The 16,916-nt window shown below is 36.7% G+C and overlaps 1 protein-coding gene and 1 long non-coding RNA gene across 2 annotated transcripts; one reads left to right on the plus strand and one right to left on the minus strand.

Annotated features, from left to right (window-relative positions):
* The first annotated feature begins 5,114 nt into the window (after window positions 1-5,114).
* On the plus strand, window positions 5,115-13,734 carry LOC113085968 (uncharacterized). Its single transcript, XM_026255302.1, has 6 exons — window positions 5,115-5,276; window positions 5,828-5,899; window positions 6,098-6,427; window positions 8,550-8,840; window positions 12,954-13,091; window positions 13,623-13,734. Exons 1-6 carry the CDS (start codon window positions 5,231-5,233, stop codon window positions 13,667-13,669), a joined length of 924 nt encoding a protein of 307 aa, XP_026111087.1. The 5' UTR covers window positions 5,115-5,230; the 3' UTR covers window positions 13,670-13,734.
* A 1,795-nt stretch (window positions 13,735-15,529) lies between these two features.
* Window positions 15,530-16,745, minus strand: LOC113085969 (uncharacterized). Its single transcript, XR_003284568.1, has 3 exons — window positions 16,656-16,745; window positions 15,775-16,059; window positions 15,530-15,661 (listed from the first exon to the last, which is right to left on the minus strand). It is a non-coding gene; the product is annotated as an uncharacterized LOC113085969 (long non-coding RNA).
* Window positions 16,746-16,916: the final 171 nt, after the last annotated feature.

Below are 16,916 nucleotides of genomic sequence, written 5' to 3' on the forward strand. Positions count from 1 at the left end.
TGATCGCAGAGTTTTTCACAAGAATACATTTATTATATCCACTCATCCAATCACATCGCACCATTCCACACACTGTAAACAATAACAGCCAATCACAGTGCACCATGCGCTTTAGACAGTAATGGCGGCACTTTGAATACAACCGGCATCCTAGTTTTCCTCATCTACTTTTTACTTTTATATTATATATATATATGTGTGTGTGTGTGTGTGTATAAATAGCAATTATCTCATTTTGGAACCAAACTCTTAATTTATTTAGAGGTATATGGTGTCACACTTATCCATTTGTGGAGATGCTGTGCAATGCAAATCCGTGATTTAATGTTCCAAAGTGAGGTAAACTTCAACAGATTTAGGGAGTAGGGAAGTATGGAACAATGAACAAAAAATACCTTGTTTGCAGTTGGTTTTATTGTTATTGTCTTGTCACATTGGTGTTTTGACCAGGACATGCATCACAGTATAGTAAAGGGCATAACATTTCGGTCACTTGCTTGAGGCATTCACAATGCACTGGATAGATGGCCAATCAGAGCACACCTTGCTTTTCAGACTGATGAGCTTTCTAAAAAATGACGTGTTTCAGAAAGGCGGGGGCATAGAGGAGAAACAATAATGTACAGTATGTGGAAAATAATGTGTTTTTTAAACCTTAAACTGCATGAACACATTTCATTACACAAAACAATGTTCTTTTTAGAAACATCATATGACCTCTTTAAAATAAAAAAGACACAACGGTGTGAAGGATCACGTTTGCTTTGATTGTGCCAGGAGCTTTACTAGATCCGATGCATTGAAAGGGCACCAGAGAGTTCACACTGGAGAAAAACCTTACAAGTGTTCACACTGTGACAAGAGATTCAGTCAGACTGGGACTCTGAAAATACATGTGAGGACCCACACTGGAGAGAAGCCTTACAAATGTGATCAATGCGGTAAATGTTTTACACAAAAAGGAAGCTTTAATGATCACCCTGAAAATCCACACTGGAGAGAAACCATACTTATGTGATCAGTGCGGGAAGAGTTTTACACATGCATACACTCTTAAATTACATATGCATTCTCACTCTGGAGAAAGACTGTTTAACTGTGAACAAAGAGGTACAAATGTACATGCATGTACAGTAAAAAGGAGAAGTCTTACATGTGGAAAGAGTTTTAGTCAGCTGTGTATCTTAAAAATTCACCAGAAAAGAGGATCACATGTGCTTTGAATTTGGGAACATATTTACTGCAGCTGTGACATTTGAAAAACACCAGATCTTCAATTTCAGGAAACAGACTTTTGATCGTAAGTACAACTTCAATAATAAGCAGCGTGGTCTTGTTTTTACTCATAGCTGATCAGAATGTTTCAAAATCACATCATGTTTGTTAGTTTTTCGTCAATTTAACTTAAAGTATATCAGGGCCTTAACACTTTTAAGTGAGACATGTATCTGATATTTATTTTTTTCTCTCTTTTAAATCGAGAAAGGTTTGTCTCAACTGTTTACACATATATATATATATATATATGTGTGTGTGTGTATGTATATACTATATAGTTAGTATATATATATATTTTATATATATAATATATGAAATTATATCTATATATTGATTCTTTTTGGGGCATTCTATGTTTTCAATCTTTTAAATGCCTAATTTAATATATTTTACCTCATACATAACTGAGATTGAATGAGGTGTCTGGTTTTGTTGTGTTTTTGTCTGTCTAAATTATTAACTGTTCTATCCAGTATCATAGACTCAATATATAGTAGCTTCTGAGGATATGAAAAAGACTACATGGAGAATTAGCATATCAATATCCATAGCAATATTAATCCAACATAGGAAACAAGTAAAGATAGAGCATCAGAAGAGAAAATCCGGAAGTATAGGGGAAATGTTGTACAAGGCTCAATTAATATTCCCATCTCTTTATCGTAACCTGAATGAGCTGTAATGATGAATGGTGATACTGCTCTACTGGTGAAATGAGTTCACCAGAACTCAAAGCTTTATTGTCAATTGTTTGACAATGTCCGGAGGGAGTTCAGCTTCCTGACAGCCTGATGAATGAAGCAGTCCTTCAGTCGGCTGGTTCTGGCCTGGGGCATCTGTAGTCTCCTCCCTGAAAGCAGCTTTGTGGCTGGTGTGTGGGATTCATCTGCGATGCAGAAGGCTTTGTGGGTAAGACTGGTTCCACAAAAGTCCTGGATGGAGGGGAGAGAGACACCAATGATTTTCTCAGCTGCCCTCAACATGCATTGAAATGACTTGCGGCAGGATGTGGTTCATGCACGACTAGCAATTCAAAGCACTTCATGATAATAGGAGTAAGTTAAACTGGATGGTAGTCTTTGAAGCAGGATGGAGACGGCATCTTCCGGACTGGAATTATGGTGGTGGCTTTGAAGCATGTGGGGACAACAGCCTGACTTAGTGAGATGTTGAAAATGTCTGTGAAGACATAAGTCAGTTCCGCTGCACAGTCTCTCATTACACACCCAGGAATTATTGTCAGGACTCGGAGTGGGGTCAGCTTCATCACGTGGTGGCCGGGAGGAGGTGGAGTCTTCTGTGCAGTTGTGCTGTTTTGTTGCCTCAAAGCGAGCAAAGAAGGTGTTCAGCTCATTTCAGCAGGGAGATGTTGCTGTCACAGGTCTGTGGTGGGGGCTAGTAGTCCACAATGGTCTGTATCCCTGCCACGGTCTTTGAGTGTCTCTGCTGTCACTGAATTGATGGGCTAACCTCCTGGAGTACTGTCTCTTAGCCTTTCTGATGCCGCGGGACAGGGTGGCCCTGGCTGTCCTCAGACCACCTCATCTCTCTGAAGGCAGCGTTCCACATCTTCAAGAGTTTGTCATCTCCCTGTCATCCTAAGAACAGTCATTCCTAAGACAGTAACTTAGGAAAGGCCTGGAAAATGAAGACACAAAACTGGCTGCCGTTGCCTTCCAAATACTTGCACATACGTTTTAGCACATCCTCCGTAACAGTTAGCCTATTTGGCGAAATAAGTGGGAATGTGATATATGCATATGATTTATATTTGGATTAGAGTAGCCTGTTTTTATTCAAGGCAAATTTGATTTATCATGTCATGACCCCTTTAAGGTGAACAAAGGACAAAGTTAATACTGATGCAGACTGGATCTTCATTAGAAATAAAGACGCTAAAACTTCCACTCTTTCCTAATGTTTGGATCAGAAGGAAGGCAATGCAAAGTTTTTTTTTTTTTTTTTCAGAACTTGGCACTGCACAACGTCTTGCCTTCAGAGCAATCTTTATCATTTAATTTCTGTGTAAACATGCCTTTGACTCTTTCATTACTTACCCACTTCATGTGCAGAACGGTGAGCAGGGGCTAAACAGGCAGTGATGCAGAAGTTGATCTTCTTCTGTGGCTTCTTTAGCCGCACTAGTACATCATAAAGTGACGCATTCCAAACAACCGGTCATTTTGGCAGGTTGGCTTAAACATCTGTTTTTAGACTCACAAAAAAGTTTTGAGTCTGAAACTCAAAAGTATGTTTTAGGAATCACTTATATGTCAAAAGATCTAGGGAATTTCTCCGATGTCCATCTGTCTGATAATGCACATACAGTATTGTCTTATAAACAATATTGAAAAAAAACCCATCTAAGTAAATTTCATTGTGTTTGTTACATTATACTCTGTATGTAATACAGTAAAGCTTTGATAATTGATGTGCGAATGGACCTCATTTACTCCTTATTTTAATTTTATGCGTTTGCTTTCACTGATAGACTTTTTTATTTATCTATTTTAATCATCTCTTTTGCCCCTTCGAATGTAATACATTGGCACATTGTAAATATACAGTGAATGGGTGGATTTCAAATCTCCTCCTCTTTTACCATATAATGAACAAAATAGTAGTTTTTTTTTTTTTTTTTTTACTAGTGCATCTATTCCAGTATTTATGTTACAAACAATGTCTGTATGTGGTATCTGAGAGGTGACTGAGGGTCTGACCTGTGTTACTCATTTAGCCCAGCTTCCAGACAATAATATATATATACATATATATATACATATATATTTTTTTTAAATCATATAATATCAAATGTTATGTTTCATAGAAAGGGAGTTGTCAGTTCTTATTTTTATTCTGTGGTTCTCATGAGAGTTGTACAACTGTGCTGAGGTACCACTAAAACCACTTGTCGACAGTCTTTAAAATAACATGTTTTATGTCCCAGAGACAAAAGAAAGGAAGAAAGTTAAAATTACATGAGGGTAACTGAATGGTGACAGGGTTCTTATTTTCTGTGAGCTATCAGAAGATGATTATAAAGGATTTTGAGAAGTGATAAAAACAGTAATGGGTGGGAGAGCTGGAAAGAGAGAATAAAGGAAATAAACTGACAGTTAAAAAGACTCCTGTGGTATTTGAAACAATATTTAATTAAGAACAAACAAATGTCAAAGTGTTGAACAAGAGCACAAATTACAAATAAACTGTGATGGATACTTTCAAATCTTGAAAATAATTTTAGCCACATTGTACAATGACAAATGTTTTTTTTTTTAAAATATGACAAACGTGTCTATGGGCTCTCGGTTTGTGTAGACAGAGTACTTACTTTTCTGATACAGTAAGTAGTCTACATCCTGAGAAAGACCCTTTAAAAACAACTATTAGCCATCAACACAACCACCCAGTTTTCAAGAATCAAATATAATTTATTATTTCAATTAAATATGTTTTTAATTATTTGTTTTTACATTCTCATGGGCAATTTTTATAACTTAAGAACTGTTCTTAAATATGTGCTGTAATATGTATATGTAAAATATATTTAACACTGTTTTTGATAAATGTAGGGCTCACATGTGGCTTCTCTAGAATAGCTAATGATGGCTATTGCTGGTGAATAAACATAGCATAAAATAACAAAATTTTTCTTACTAGGTCATTATTTACTGGCCCCTGGACACTCAACAATTTTTAAAATCTATTAAACTTCATTTCAGAAGTAAGCCCCCCAAAATTATCACAAACCCAAATAAAAAGACTATTTTATGCCACGAACTTTTTGACCCAGTCTAGGTTCACGTAGAAACACTTCGGAATGGTATGACGTAACGCGTCCTCTTTCGCGGAAATCACGTGACTTGGACTGTTCGCTACGAGTCCGTTCTTAGAATACTGATGAATCACGGTTCTCATTCAGTTTAGATGCGGTCAGAAACGACATATAATTATGAGGAACCTTTCCTTCATTTGTTGGATTTTATTACTCCTGGACGGTAAGTCCCCTTGATTTGTATTCGCCTATTTTTATTCATATTCAACACTTTCGGTTTCAATATAAGCCAGAAACAGGAAATGAGCACGCGCTGATATCTTCTAACGTCAATATCTCCAGTGTTTTAATACATACAAACGTGTATTACTTCAAATGGACGTTGTTGTGATAAATCACACTCGAGCAAACCAATGCGAATGTATTTCGAGGGTAAGGTAGTTGTGTATGTACTGTATGTGTTTGGTGATCAGAGACACTAGAGGGCGCTGACCGCCTGTAATAATCTGCGTGTCATTCGTGGATAAAAGCTGTGTAATAAATAAATGTAATTCACTCTGGTCGTCGTGTAGGTTTTTTTTCATTAGCACTCTTTTTTACTAGACACACATGTGCACAGTTTACAGTTTATTTGTATGAGATTAATATGAAAAAAATAGCCTATTCAAGTTTGAGACGTGTGTGTGTGTGTGCGTGTGCGTGTGCGTGTGCGTGTGCGTGTGTGTGTGTGTGTGTGTGTCTAAATATATATATATATTTTTGTGTGTTTTCCAGTTTCTCCATCTGGCCATGTCAAAACCAATGATGAACACAACATGGCAAGGATAGAGCAATATTCTGGAATGAGTATGTTTTCTGTTCCCTTTACTAGTTATAATGGATAGGGCCTAGTATAGGCCTAGGCCTATTTGTGCCTTCCATGCAGGGACTATGGTTGAAATTTAGTTACACAGTAAATTTGTGTTTACAAAAACTACACAATAATAATAGATGGCACAAATCTTAAAATTTCTCTTTGCAATGCTTCTCATGTTTGTTCTACAGATGTGTTTGTTGCTGTGGCAGATGGAGTGAAGACGGTGGTCGTGATGGAGGGAGATTCTGTCGTTTTAGACACTAACATTACTGTAATAAAGCGAGATGATACCATACTGTGGATGTTTGGAGATGATAACTCTATTATAGCTAAAATGAACGAAGCGGCTGCAATTTTCTCTGCCAATGATAATGAGAGATTCAGAGACCGACTGGAGCTGGTCAGACAGACTGGATCTCTGATCATCAAAAACATCAGAACTGAACACACTGGACTTTATCAACTAAAGATCAAGAGCACAACTGAGATCTCGAAGAAATTCAGTGTTACTGTCCGTGGTGAGTAACTGGTCTTATAATAACTGTAAACTGATAATTACCTAGATTCAAAGTGCAGTATGTGATTTCAGAGAAACAGTGTTGAAAGTGGATTGGACCGAACCCCAAAACACTTGTAGCCAATCAGCAGTGGTTGTGTAAATTGTGAGCAAGACGCAAGCTTACTTCTCCCCGACAACTTGAGCAAACTTGTTTATTTCTCTGTTATTTCCATTATAGATTATTTATAGATTATTATTTATAGATTATTTAGCCCAATTTGTTTGTGTTCTGATCTCAGAAAGTTTATGTGAAGTGATGTGGTCTCTCTATAATCAGGTTTATGCGTTCACTGAGAGCTTTATTTATATTTTAAATGCTCCTTATTATGGTTTAATACTTCACCCCTGACCAAGTAAGTACTAGCATAAATTAATAACTAATGGTCGACTAGGAACCTTTTTAGTCACGGGCAGTCCTAGAGATTTTAAGAAAGACTGTAGATCGAGAGAGGGCTGAGAGACATTACAAAAGAGAAAAGATCAGGAGAATATCACCGGAAAAAGAAGGCTTTTGATCAGGCAAAATCTTTAGGGAGCGCATTAATATTGGAAAGGTTTACAGCAATAAAGGGAGACAAGAGCTGGAAGGCCATTTGGCCAAATGATGAGGCAGAAATATGTTGTTAGCAACATTTTAGAAGATGTTATTACAAACGCTCAATTGATAGTGATTAATAGTCACGTTTAAATAAAAGTGCTGTATTCTCTTGTATTATTCTCATTTTAATTGTGTAGCTTGAAGCTAATTTTAGCTATAATTTCTTTGATAACCATTTACGATTATATTTCATGGTTCATTTATACCTAAAGACATAACATAAGTATATATTAAATTTTTTTGTTTTCTAAAACAATTTATATCAGGGAGATATCAGGGAGACAGAGATGTGGCTGGGCAAGCCATGCCTTGCCAGCCATGCATTGCCATAACTATCTTTTATTGAACAAAATCAAAGTAATTGCAATATTCCCATCCCCTGAATGTAAGACTTTCCACATCCTAAGCTTGCCTGCTGCACTGGCGGATTCATGAGCCTGTCAAATCATTCAAATTATGCAAATAATCAAGGAATTATTGGATTGTTGGACTTCAAATCAGTAGGGGTTGAGGCATAAGTAACTAAGTAAAGAGCTTTTTTAGGGATGGTAACTGAAATCGTATTAGTTATAAGTTACTCTACCAGTTACTACAAAAAGTACAATTATTACTGTAACTAGTTACTTCCCAACACTGGTTTTCAATAGTAACAGAACAGTTTTGAGTCAATTCAAATTGAAGAGACATTCACACTCTCATTATGTGTTTTGGGGAAGGTGGAACGAAGGTGTTAATTAATTATTTGATTCCATTCATTCAAGACTCGACGCTATCTCACGACCAATTCGTACATATTTTACGAGGTGGCTAATTCGTACAAATTCATACAAACTCACTCGTACGCTTTGTCTAGACCCAGTGACTGGTAAGTTTAGGCGCGGGGTTAGGTGTACGTCATTCGTACAAATTCATACGAATTGTGCAACTCGTGAAATACGTCTGATTTAGCACAAATCATATGAATTTATACAAATGAGGTCATACAAATTCATACCAATTAGCCACCTGCCGTGAGACCAGGCAGGCGGTCAAGACCATATTCAGTGTTTCTCAGAAATCGCTTAGTGCACTTTTAATTGCTTGAGAACAGTTTATGTACTGAAAATTGATCAGGTGTCACCTTTTAGAGATTGATTTGGATTTTTCATCTGTAAAATAAATAGTTAAAAATAAAAACGGCACATGGAAAAGACAGTGTACAGTCTGCTTATTCTGAGCAAAACTTGCAATAGAAAAAAATGTCATACAAATAATATTATCAGGTAGAACAGAAGTTTAAAGCTAAATGCATACTAAATAAGATTTCAGAGATGGATTTTATAACAATTTTCAGTTCAGTTAATATTACATATTTATGAAAAGCCAGTCCAAAAGATGAATAGGTGGGGCGAGAGAGTTAATAGACTCAATGCAATCCAGCCGCACAGTATGGTGATGTTTAAACTCTTTCCTAAAATTGTTCATGTGTTTGTTGCTGTGACAGATGATGTGCAGTCAGTGTCACTGATGGAGGGAGATTCGGTCACTCTAAACACTGGTGTTATTAAAATACAAGGAGGTGATCAGATTGTGTGGAAGTTTGGAGGCCAAGGCACTCTCATTGCTCACTTAAATGGCACTACTGATGCTAGATGGAAAAACCTGATCAAACTGAATGATCATACTGGAGACCTCACCGTCAGAAACATCCAAACTGAACACTCTGGAGACTATGATCTGGAGATCAACAACAGCAGCATGATCTTACACAAGAAATTCCATATTGCAGTTAGTGGTGAGTGCTTTAGATTTTTCTATCATGTATTGTTTTTTTTTATGAATCTGTTGGGTTCCACAATTATCAAATTATATATTTTTTATGTAAACCCCTACCAAATAGAGAACGGTTTAAATGCTCAGATTCTTATCTTATTTTGCATTAATGCAGACAAAAATTTATTGTTAATTGAGTAACACTTTAGAATAATGGTCCATTAGTAAATGTTAGTTAACTACTTTAGTTAATATGATCTAAGCAAGAACTATCCTTCTACAGCATTTATTACATTTACATTTACATTTATTCATTTAGCAGACGCTTTTATCCAAAGCGACTTACAGATGAGGACAGTGGAAGCAATCAAAAACAACAAAAAGAGCAATGATATATAAGTGCTATAACAAGTCTCAGTTAGGTTAACACAGTACACGTAGCATGGGATTTTAAATAATATAATAAATAAAAAGAAAACATAGAATAAAAAAAGAATAGAGCAAGCTAGTGTTAGAGGTCTTTACACATACACACACACATACAATTGCATAATTAATGAAAAGAAAATAGAATACAAAAAGATTAGAAAGGTAGTTAGATTTTTTTTTTAAGAATAGAATTAGAATAGTGAGTGTTAAAGTTAGAGGGTCAAATAAAGATGGAAGAGATGTGTTTTAAGCCGATTCTTGAAGATGGCTAAGGACTCAGCTGCTCGGATTGAGTTGGGCAGGTAATTCCATAAATAAAAGTGACTTTGTGCTTCTTTGGGATGGCACAATCAAGCGACGTTCACTTGCAGAACGCAAGCTTCTAGAGGGCACATAAGTCTGAAGTAACAAATTTAGGTAAATGGGTGCAGAGCCAGTGGTAGTTTTGTAGGCAAACATCAATGCCTTGAATTTTATGCGAGCAGCTATTGGAAGCCAGTGCAAATTGATAAACAGAGGTGTGACGTGTATTCTTTTTGGCTCATTAAAAATTAATCTTGCTGCCGCGTTCTGAATTAATTGTAAAGGTTTGATAGAATTGGCTGGAAGACCTGCCAAGAGGGCATTGCAATAGTCCAGCCTGGACAGAACAAGAGCTTGAACAAGGAGTTGTGCAGCATGTTCCGAAAGAAAGGGCTTGATCTTCTTGATGTTGAATAAAGCAAATCTGCAGGATCGGACAGTTTTAGCAATGTGGTCTGAGAAAGTCAGCTGATCATCAATCATAACTCCAAGGCTTCTAGCTGTTTTTGAAGGAGTTATGGTTGATGTGCCTAACTTGATGGTGAAATTGTGATGAAACGATGGGTTTGCTGGAATCACAAGCAGTTCTGTCTTGGCAAGGTTGAGTTGAAGGTGATGGTCCATCATCCAGGAAGAAATGTCTGTTAGACAAGCTGAGATGCGAATAGCTACCGTCGGATCATCAGGATGGAATGAGAGGTAGAGTTGAGTGTCATCAGCATAGCAGTGGTATGAAAAGCCATGTTTCTGAATGACAGAACCTAATGATGCCATGTAGACAGAGAAGAGAAGTGGTCCAAGAACTGAGCCCTGAGGCACCCCAGTAGTTAGATGTTGTGACTTGGACACCTCACCTCTCCAAGATACTTTGAAGGACCTATCTGATAGGTAAGACTCAAACCATTGAAGTGTGGTTCCTGAGATGCCTTTTGCCAGTAGGGTTGATAGGAGGATCTGGTGGTTAACCGTGTCAAAAGCAGCGGACAGATCAAGCAGGATAAGTACTGAAGATTTGGATTCTGCTCTTGCCAGTCTTAGAGCTTCAACAACTGAGAGCAAGGCAGTCTCAGTTGAATGTCCACTTCTGAAGCCAGATTGGTTGCTGTCAAGGAGGTTGTTGTGTGTGAGAAATGTAGAGACTTGGTTGAACACAGCTCGTTCAAGTGTTTTTGCAATGAAAGGAAGAAGGGAAACTGGTCTGTAGTTCTCTAAAAGAGATGGGTTGAGGTTGGGTTTCTTAAGTAGTGGAGTTTATAGTAGTGCCTGTCTAAATGATGAGGGAAAAACACCAGTGTGGAGGGATGTGTTGATGATGTGAGTGAGTGCAGGTACAACTGCAGGAGAAATGGCTTGAAGGAGATGAATGGAATAGGATCAAGCGGGCAAGTAGTAGGGTGATTAGAAAGGATGAGTTTTGAGACTTCTGCCTCAGAGAGTGAAGAGAAGGATGTAAATGAGTGTAAGTTTGCTGGTGATATGAATGTGACGAGTGGGGCGGGCCGAGAGATGTGGGAACGAGCGAGGCCAGTAGAGTGATTGGGAAATCCGCGACACCTGCGCCACCGCCGGTCTCGAGTCCCACAGAGGAGATGGAAGGATATAAAACTGGAGCGACGATAGTGAAGGGCGAGAGAGGACCAGGCCTGGGCCTTATTTTATGTTTTGCTTTTTATTTGCGTGCATCAGTCGTCCCGTGAGGGGCTGATGTGCTGTTTTGTTTTATTTTGTGATTATTAAAATTTCATTTTGATTGTGCGCCGGTTCCCGCCTCCTTCTTCCCGTTGAGTATGGAGATTTTATTATTACAATGAGCTTGACTGATTGTGGTGTGGAAAATTGTGCACCAATGTGTTTAATTTATTAATGAAAAACGTTGCAAAGTCGTCAGCTATTAGAGATGAAGCAGGAGGGGGAGGAGGAGGACAAAGAAGTAAGGAAAATGTTTTAAAAAGCATGCAAGAGTTAGACGAATTGTTAATTTTGTTATGGTAGTATGTCATTTTAGCAGTGGAGACATTAGCAGAGAAAGAAGATAGGAGTGACTGATACACAATAAGATCAGTAGTATTTTTGGACTTGCGCCACTCCCTTTCAGAAGCTCTAAGCTTAGAACGGTGTTTGCATAGAACATCAGATAACCAAGGGGCAGAAGGGGTGTTACGGGCTGGCCCGGAAGATAAGGGGCAAACAGTGTCTTAACAAGATGTAAGAGTGGAGCAGAAGGTAGCACTGTTAGCATCCAAAGATGCAAACAGTTTAGAGGAAGGAAGTGAAGATGAAACCATTGCAGAAAGCCGGGAGGGTGAAAGTGTGCGTAGGTTACGTCTAAAGATGACATGTGGAGGGGTAAGTGATGTGTCAGGGACCATGTTGAGGTTAAGAGTGAGGAGGATGTGGTCCGACGTATGCAGTGGAGTAACCAGAACATGATCAACAGAGCAGTGTTGTGTATAAATAAGGTCCAGTTGGTTGCCTGATTTGTGAGTAGCAGTAGTTGACACTCGGTTGAGATCAAAAGAGGCAAGCAGAGTGTGGAAATCAGCATACAGAGGTTTATCTAGATGATCTCAGTTGATGTTAATTTCAACATTAACTAATGCATTATTCAAATCAAAAGTTGCGCTTGATAACATTATTTAATGCACTGTGAATTAGCATGAACTAACAATGAATAACTATTTTCATTAACTAACATTAACAGATTAATAAATACAGTAATGTATTGTTCATTGTTTGTTCATGTTAATTAATGAATTAACTAACATTAACTAATGGACCATTATTCTAAAGTGTTACCGTTAATTGTACAGTCAACAGTGCGATCAAAATTTCTAAGCATTATTATTATTCAGTTGTAAATTACAGTTGCTAGCTTGCAGGATATTTAACCTAAAACATGAAATGTCTGTCATTATTTATTCACCATCATGTCATTCCAAATAGGCATTGCTTTTCTTCTTCTGTGGAACATAAAAGAACATTTTATCTTATTTTTGTTTGCCAGAAGAAAGTAGGTTTAGAATGACAACAGGTTGAGGAAATGATTACATCATTTAAATATTTTGGTTGATTTATAAAAAAAAAAAAAAAGTGAGGATATTTCAATGCGACACAATGAAGGATTCCTTTGTGCGTCAGTCTCCCCCTGGAGGAAGGACAACTTTGAGTTGGTTGTTTATTATCAAATCAGCAGTCATCAACAATAGTGACATTAGAGTACTTGAAATGAGGCAGGATTTTCACTAGTGATCACTGGCAGACATAGAACCGGGTACTGCAGTCTTATGAAATGCCTCATATTATTGTTCATGCATGTATAGCCATTAGGAATAAATTAAAATGTCAATCTGCCTCTTGTCAACACATGTCTTCAATAGCAGGAATATTTGCTGATCTATTACAGAGCTCCCCCCGCGTTCACATTGGGAGACAACTGGTCCAGTGTTGGCAGGCATTGTTGTTATCTTAATCCTGATCGGAACTGGAATCTGTATTGGGCTCAAGATGGGTTGGTTTGAAATATGTTGGCCATGTAAGAAGAGTAAGTAAAATGAGTATAATTCAAACATGGCATTGAATGTCAACATGACATGTTCAAATGACAAAAAATGTTTGGTTAATAGAGGGAAGCTAGAGATTTCTTGACTAAATTAGCAGTTTGAGTCCATCTGTTCTGACTCAACATTAAGTGCTTAAACAAACAGGTCAAAGTTTCGTAAGTCCCAGAGCCAGAGTTTCAGAAATTAACCTATCAACATTCATTTCTCATAGTCATCTCTGTATATTAAACTGGGATAAGTATTTTAACATCAAAACACTTCAAACATCTCCTTTGACTTTGACGTATATATATATATATATATATATATATATATATATATATATATATATATATAAATGGAAATGAAATGAATGTGGCTTGAAAGATAAATAACTGTAAGATGTATCATTTATTTAGCAGCTTTTATTGTAATCTTTGGGTTTGTGTAGCTGTAGCATTAACATTACATGTAGATCAGAACTATTTATCTCTCTCCTTGTAACGCTTGTGATTCTTTTCTGTTTATTATAGGTGGTGAAACAACTGAAGTGCTATATGAGGCAGCACCTAAACAATGACCAACAGCAGTAGGTCATAGTCAGTTCACATTAATAGAGTTTGAGAATCAACCATATAGCACTGTGAAAAGAGTTAAGAAATTTTTATTAGAAAACAAATATATATCTATCTATAGTTGAAGTTGATGCTTCCCATTCAAACTCATTCATTATCTTCAAACTATGGATGTATAGCTACATTAATGTATAATGTACTTGACTGTATGCTCAGTAAGGCCCACACATGCATTCACACTACATGACCTCATTCTGTGGTGCCTGCTGCTTTAGCTATATCTGCTGTGCATACTATGAGTGCTCCAGCTGACTTTAAAAACAAGTGAGATTATTATTTCAACAAATGCGATGTGTGACCTCTATTTCTGATAGGACTGGGATATGTTTACATGAAAACGGTGTAGTAAAAGCAGAAATGTTTTCCTGCGTTATGCATGCCAGGCCAGTAGTTGGTGATGCCACTTTGTAAAGAAACACTACATGTTTGATTTGCTCTGAATGCTTTTTCAATGAATAGTTATCTAGAATAAAAAAATGTATGCTGTGGCGTTAAGTTTCATCTTCATTGGAATTACTGGAATAACCAAACCTGTTAAATAGAACAAGGTGTCCATGTACTGTTTGCTCCAAATATACATTATATCTTTCCTCTGTGTTGTTCTGTCCAATGTGATCCAGTGTGATTGGTTGAGTTAAGTTATCTGTCAAATACGTACTGTACATATACACTTCTTTGGTTTGCTCTAAATTAAAAAATAAATAAAAATAAACTGTTGATCCTTTGAATGATTATCCTGTAGCAGACACACAATTTTTACCTCATTTATGTACACTTTATACATGCACATAAATCATGACTATATTAACGTTTTAATGATTACAAAAGGTTTAAACAGGCCCCGTTATAGAATTGTGTGACTGAGTGGCATTTAAAAAACTTGGCTGGGCAGCATTATCTTGTTTTGGTTTATGATTCAATTCAAACGAAACCTTTGTAAATCCAGAAGCATTCACTTTGAATCATAATGACATTTTATTAATTATCAGATGCTCACAGTAAAGGAAGAAAGAAGCAAATAGTATCATGACGATTTGCATCTATTTTATGTTTTGTCAAACTGGTGGTGAATTCGTACAACCAACCAAGGGGTAAAAAAACAGCAACACTTGTGCAACTGGACTCCTGCACTGATGGGAACAAGAATACACTTCAAAATAAGAGTCCTGAAACACTAAGATGGGGAAAACGAGGCAGGAATCATAACAGCAACATGCATAAAATGCTACCAAAGGTTTTGGAAAATAATACAATTAATGAATGTGTAATTTGATACCAGTCCTATGGCAATGTTTATTTATTTAATGATGCAAATAAAGCTACTTGGATCAAAAATATATAAAATCAAATATTCTTTTAAATTACTTTCCTTAAAACCATACTCAAATTAGGATCTACTAATAAAATAAATAAAAAAAAAAAGAATAACCTGCTATTTATCATTGTGAAAAGCAATATATTTAAGCTTTTATTATTTATCAAAAAACAAGCACACTGTTATTGGCTATTTGTTTTATTGCCATTTACTGCTAAGGTAAATAATACAAAATATAAAGCATTATATATATATATATATATATATATATATATATAGCATTATATATATATATATATATATATATATATATATATATATATATATATATATATATATATATATATGTATATTTAGAAATGAATATATAAAAATTACTATATTTGCAATGCTGAAAGCTAACTAGAAACACATCATCAAAGTCTGTGAAAAGGCTTCATTATTGTTTTGATCCATTCATTGATCCATCATCGGTGTCTCTCCTGTTCATCTCTTCTGGATCTGATGTCATAAACCAGCACAATGAACGCAGCCACAGCAGCCAGACCCACCACAGCAGTGACGACCAATCGGATCACAGGTTCAGTCCCTCCGCCATAATGGACTTCATCTGAAGAGGGAACTGATTCACAGAAACAACATTTTCTAACTCGGGTAAAAATCATATACATTAATATCACACAAATGTACCTGACCAGAGACTGGTTCAGTAAATAAATGATAACTGCTAACAACCTGAACACAAACGACAGAGATCGGTAATGCAGACGTGTTTGGTCTTGTTGCTGATGGGATTGTTGATCACACAGCTGTAGCTGTTTTTCTCCTGATATTCCACCTCCAGAGGTAGAGAGAGACTGATGCTGAGATCAGACACACTGATGCTGGACAATAAACTGTTTCCTTTGTACCAGGAGAGAGTCACGTGACTCACATTCACAACTGAACACAAAAGTGAACATTCTGAGCCTGATGAACACTGTGAAATGTCACTGGTAACGACAGGAATGGATAGTGGAGCTGCAACACATGAAATAAGATGAAACCTGAGTACATTAAGAGATACAAAAATGTTGCATGAGTGTTTACTATGACCTGACCAGCACTGCATGTTTTGTAAGTGTCTACACCGGATGCAAGCATTATGCTGTCTACATTGGAAACGAAGTGGTGCCTCGACATATGCAGTGTGTATATACAGTACTGTATATATAAAGAGAAAGAGAACCATCTCTTTCTTATGGTTTTATAATCTGAAGAACCTTATTTCGTCACAAATTTTGTGAAACAGAAAGGTTCTTCAGATGTTAAAGGTTCTTTATTTAACCATTTAGACAAAATGGTTCTTCATGAAACACCTTTATTTTTAAGAGTCTATACATAATAGAAAAGGCTGGTTTCAATAATGTGCATTCAAGAGTGCACAGGTGATGCCTCTAAAATAATAATAGGAAATACAGTTTTAAAAATTTTAAACTGTTTTAACAGTAAGTTTGGACCATATCTGAAATGTATCTGTAAATTCAAATATTAAAACAATCCTGAAATATTACCATTAAGAGAATGATATAATAGCCTGCTGTTTACATTAGGAATATGGAGAGGACTCTACTCACCATAAACAGTTACACTGAATCTCTTGACAGACTCCCTATTACTAGTAATACTCAATTCATATCCTCCAGTGTCTGTTATTCTGCTGTCTTTGATTTGAGTGATCCGTTTCTGTCCAGCGTCAGTCTGTCTTTGAATCTCGTATAATCATGATAGGTGAGGTTGCCCATAATAACTTTAGCGATGAGAATGCCATTAAACCTCCACTCGATCTCACTCCTCAGCTCTATTTCTGAAGCGTTGGAGTCCAGAATGACAGAATC

This window comes from Carassius auratus, unplaced genomic scaffold (assembly GCF_003368295.1).
Source record: "Carassius auratus strain Wakin unplaced genomic scaffold, ASM336829v1 scaf_tig00042579, whole genome shotgun sequence".
NCBI classification, from domain to species: domain Eukaryota; kingdom Metazoa; phylum Chordata; class Actinopteri; order Cypriniformes; family Cyprinidae; genus Carassius; species Carassius auratus.

Excerpts from the sequence above, each read along its gene's own strand:
- LOC113085968 (XM_026255302.1), top strand. The coding sequence starts at position 5,231 with ATGAGGAACCTTTCCTTCATTTGTTGGATTTTATTACTCCTGGACG. Across the intron at positions 5,277-5,827 it reads GATTTTATTACTCCTGGACG|TTTCTCCATCTGGCCATGTC; the intron begins GTAAGTCCCCTT and ends TGTGTTTTCCAG. Across the intron at positions 5,900-6,097 it reads AGAGCAATATTCTGGAATGA|ATGTGTTTGTTGCTGTGGCA; the intron begins GTATGTTTTCTG and ends TTTGTTCTACAG.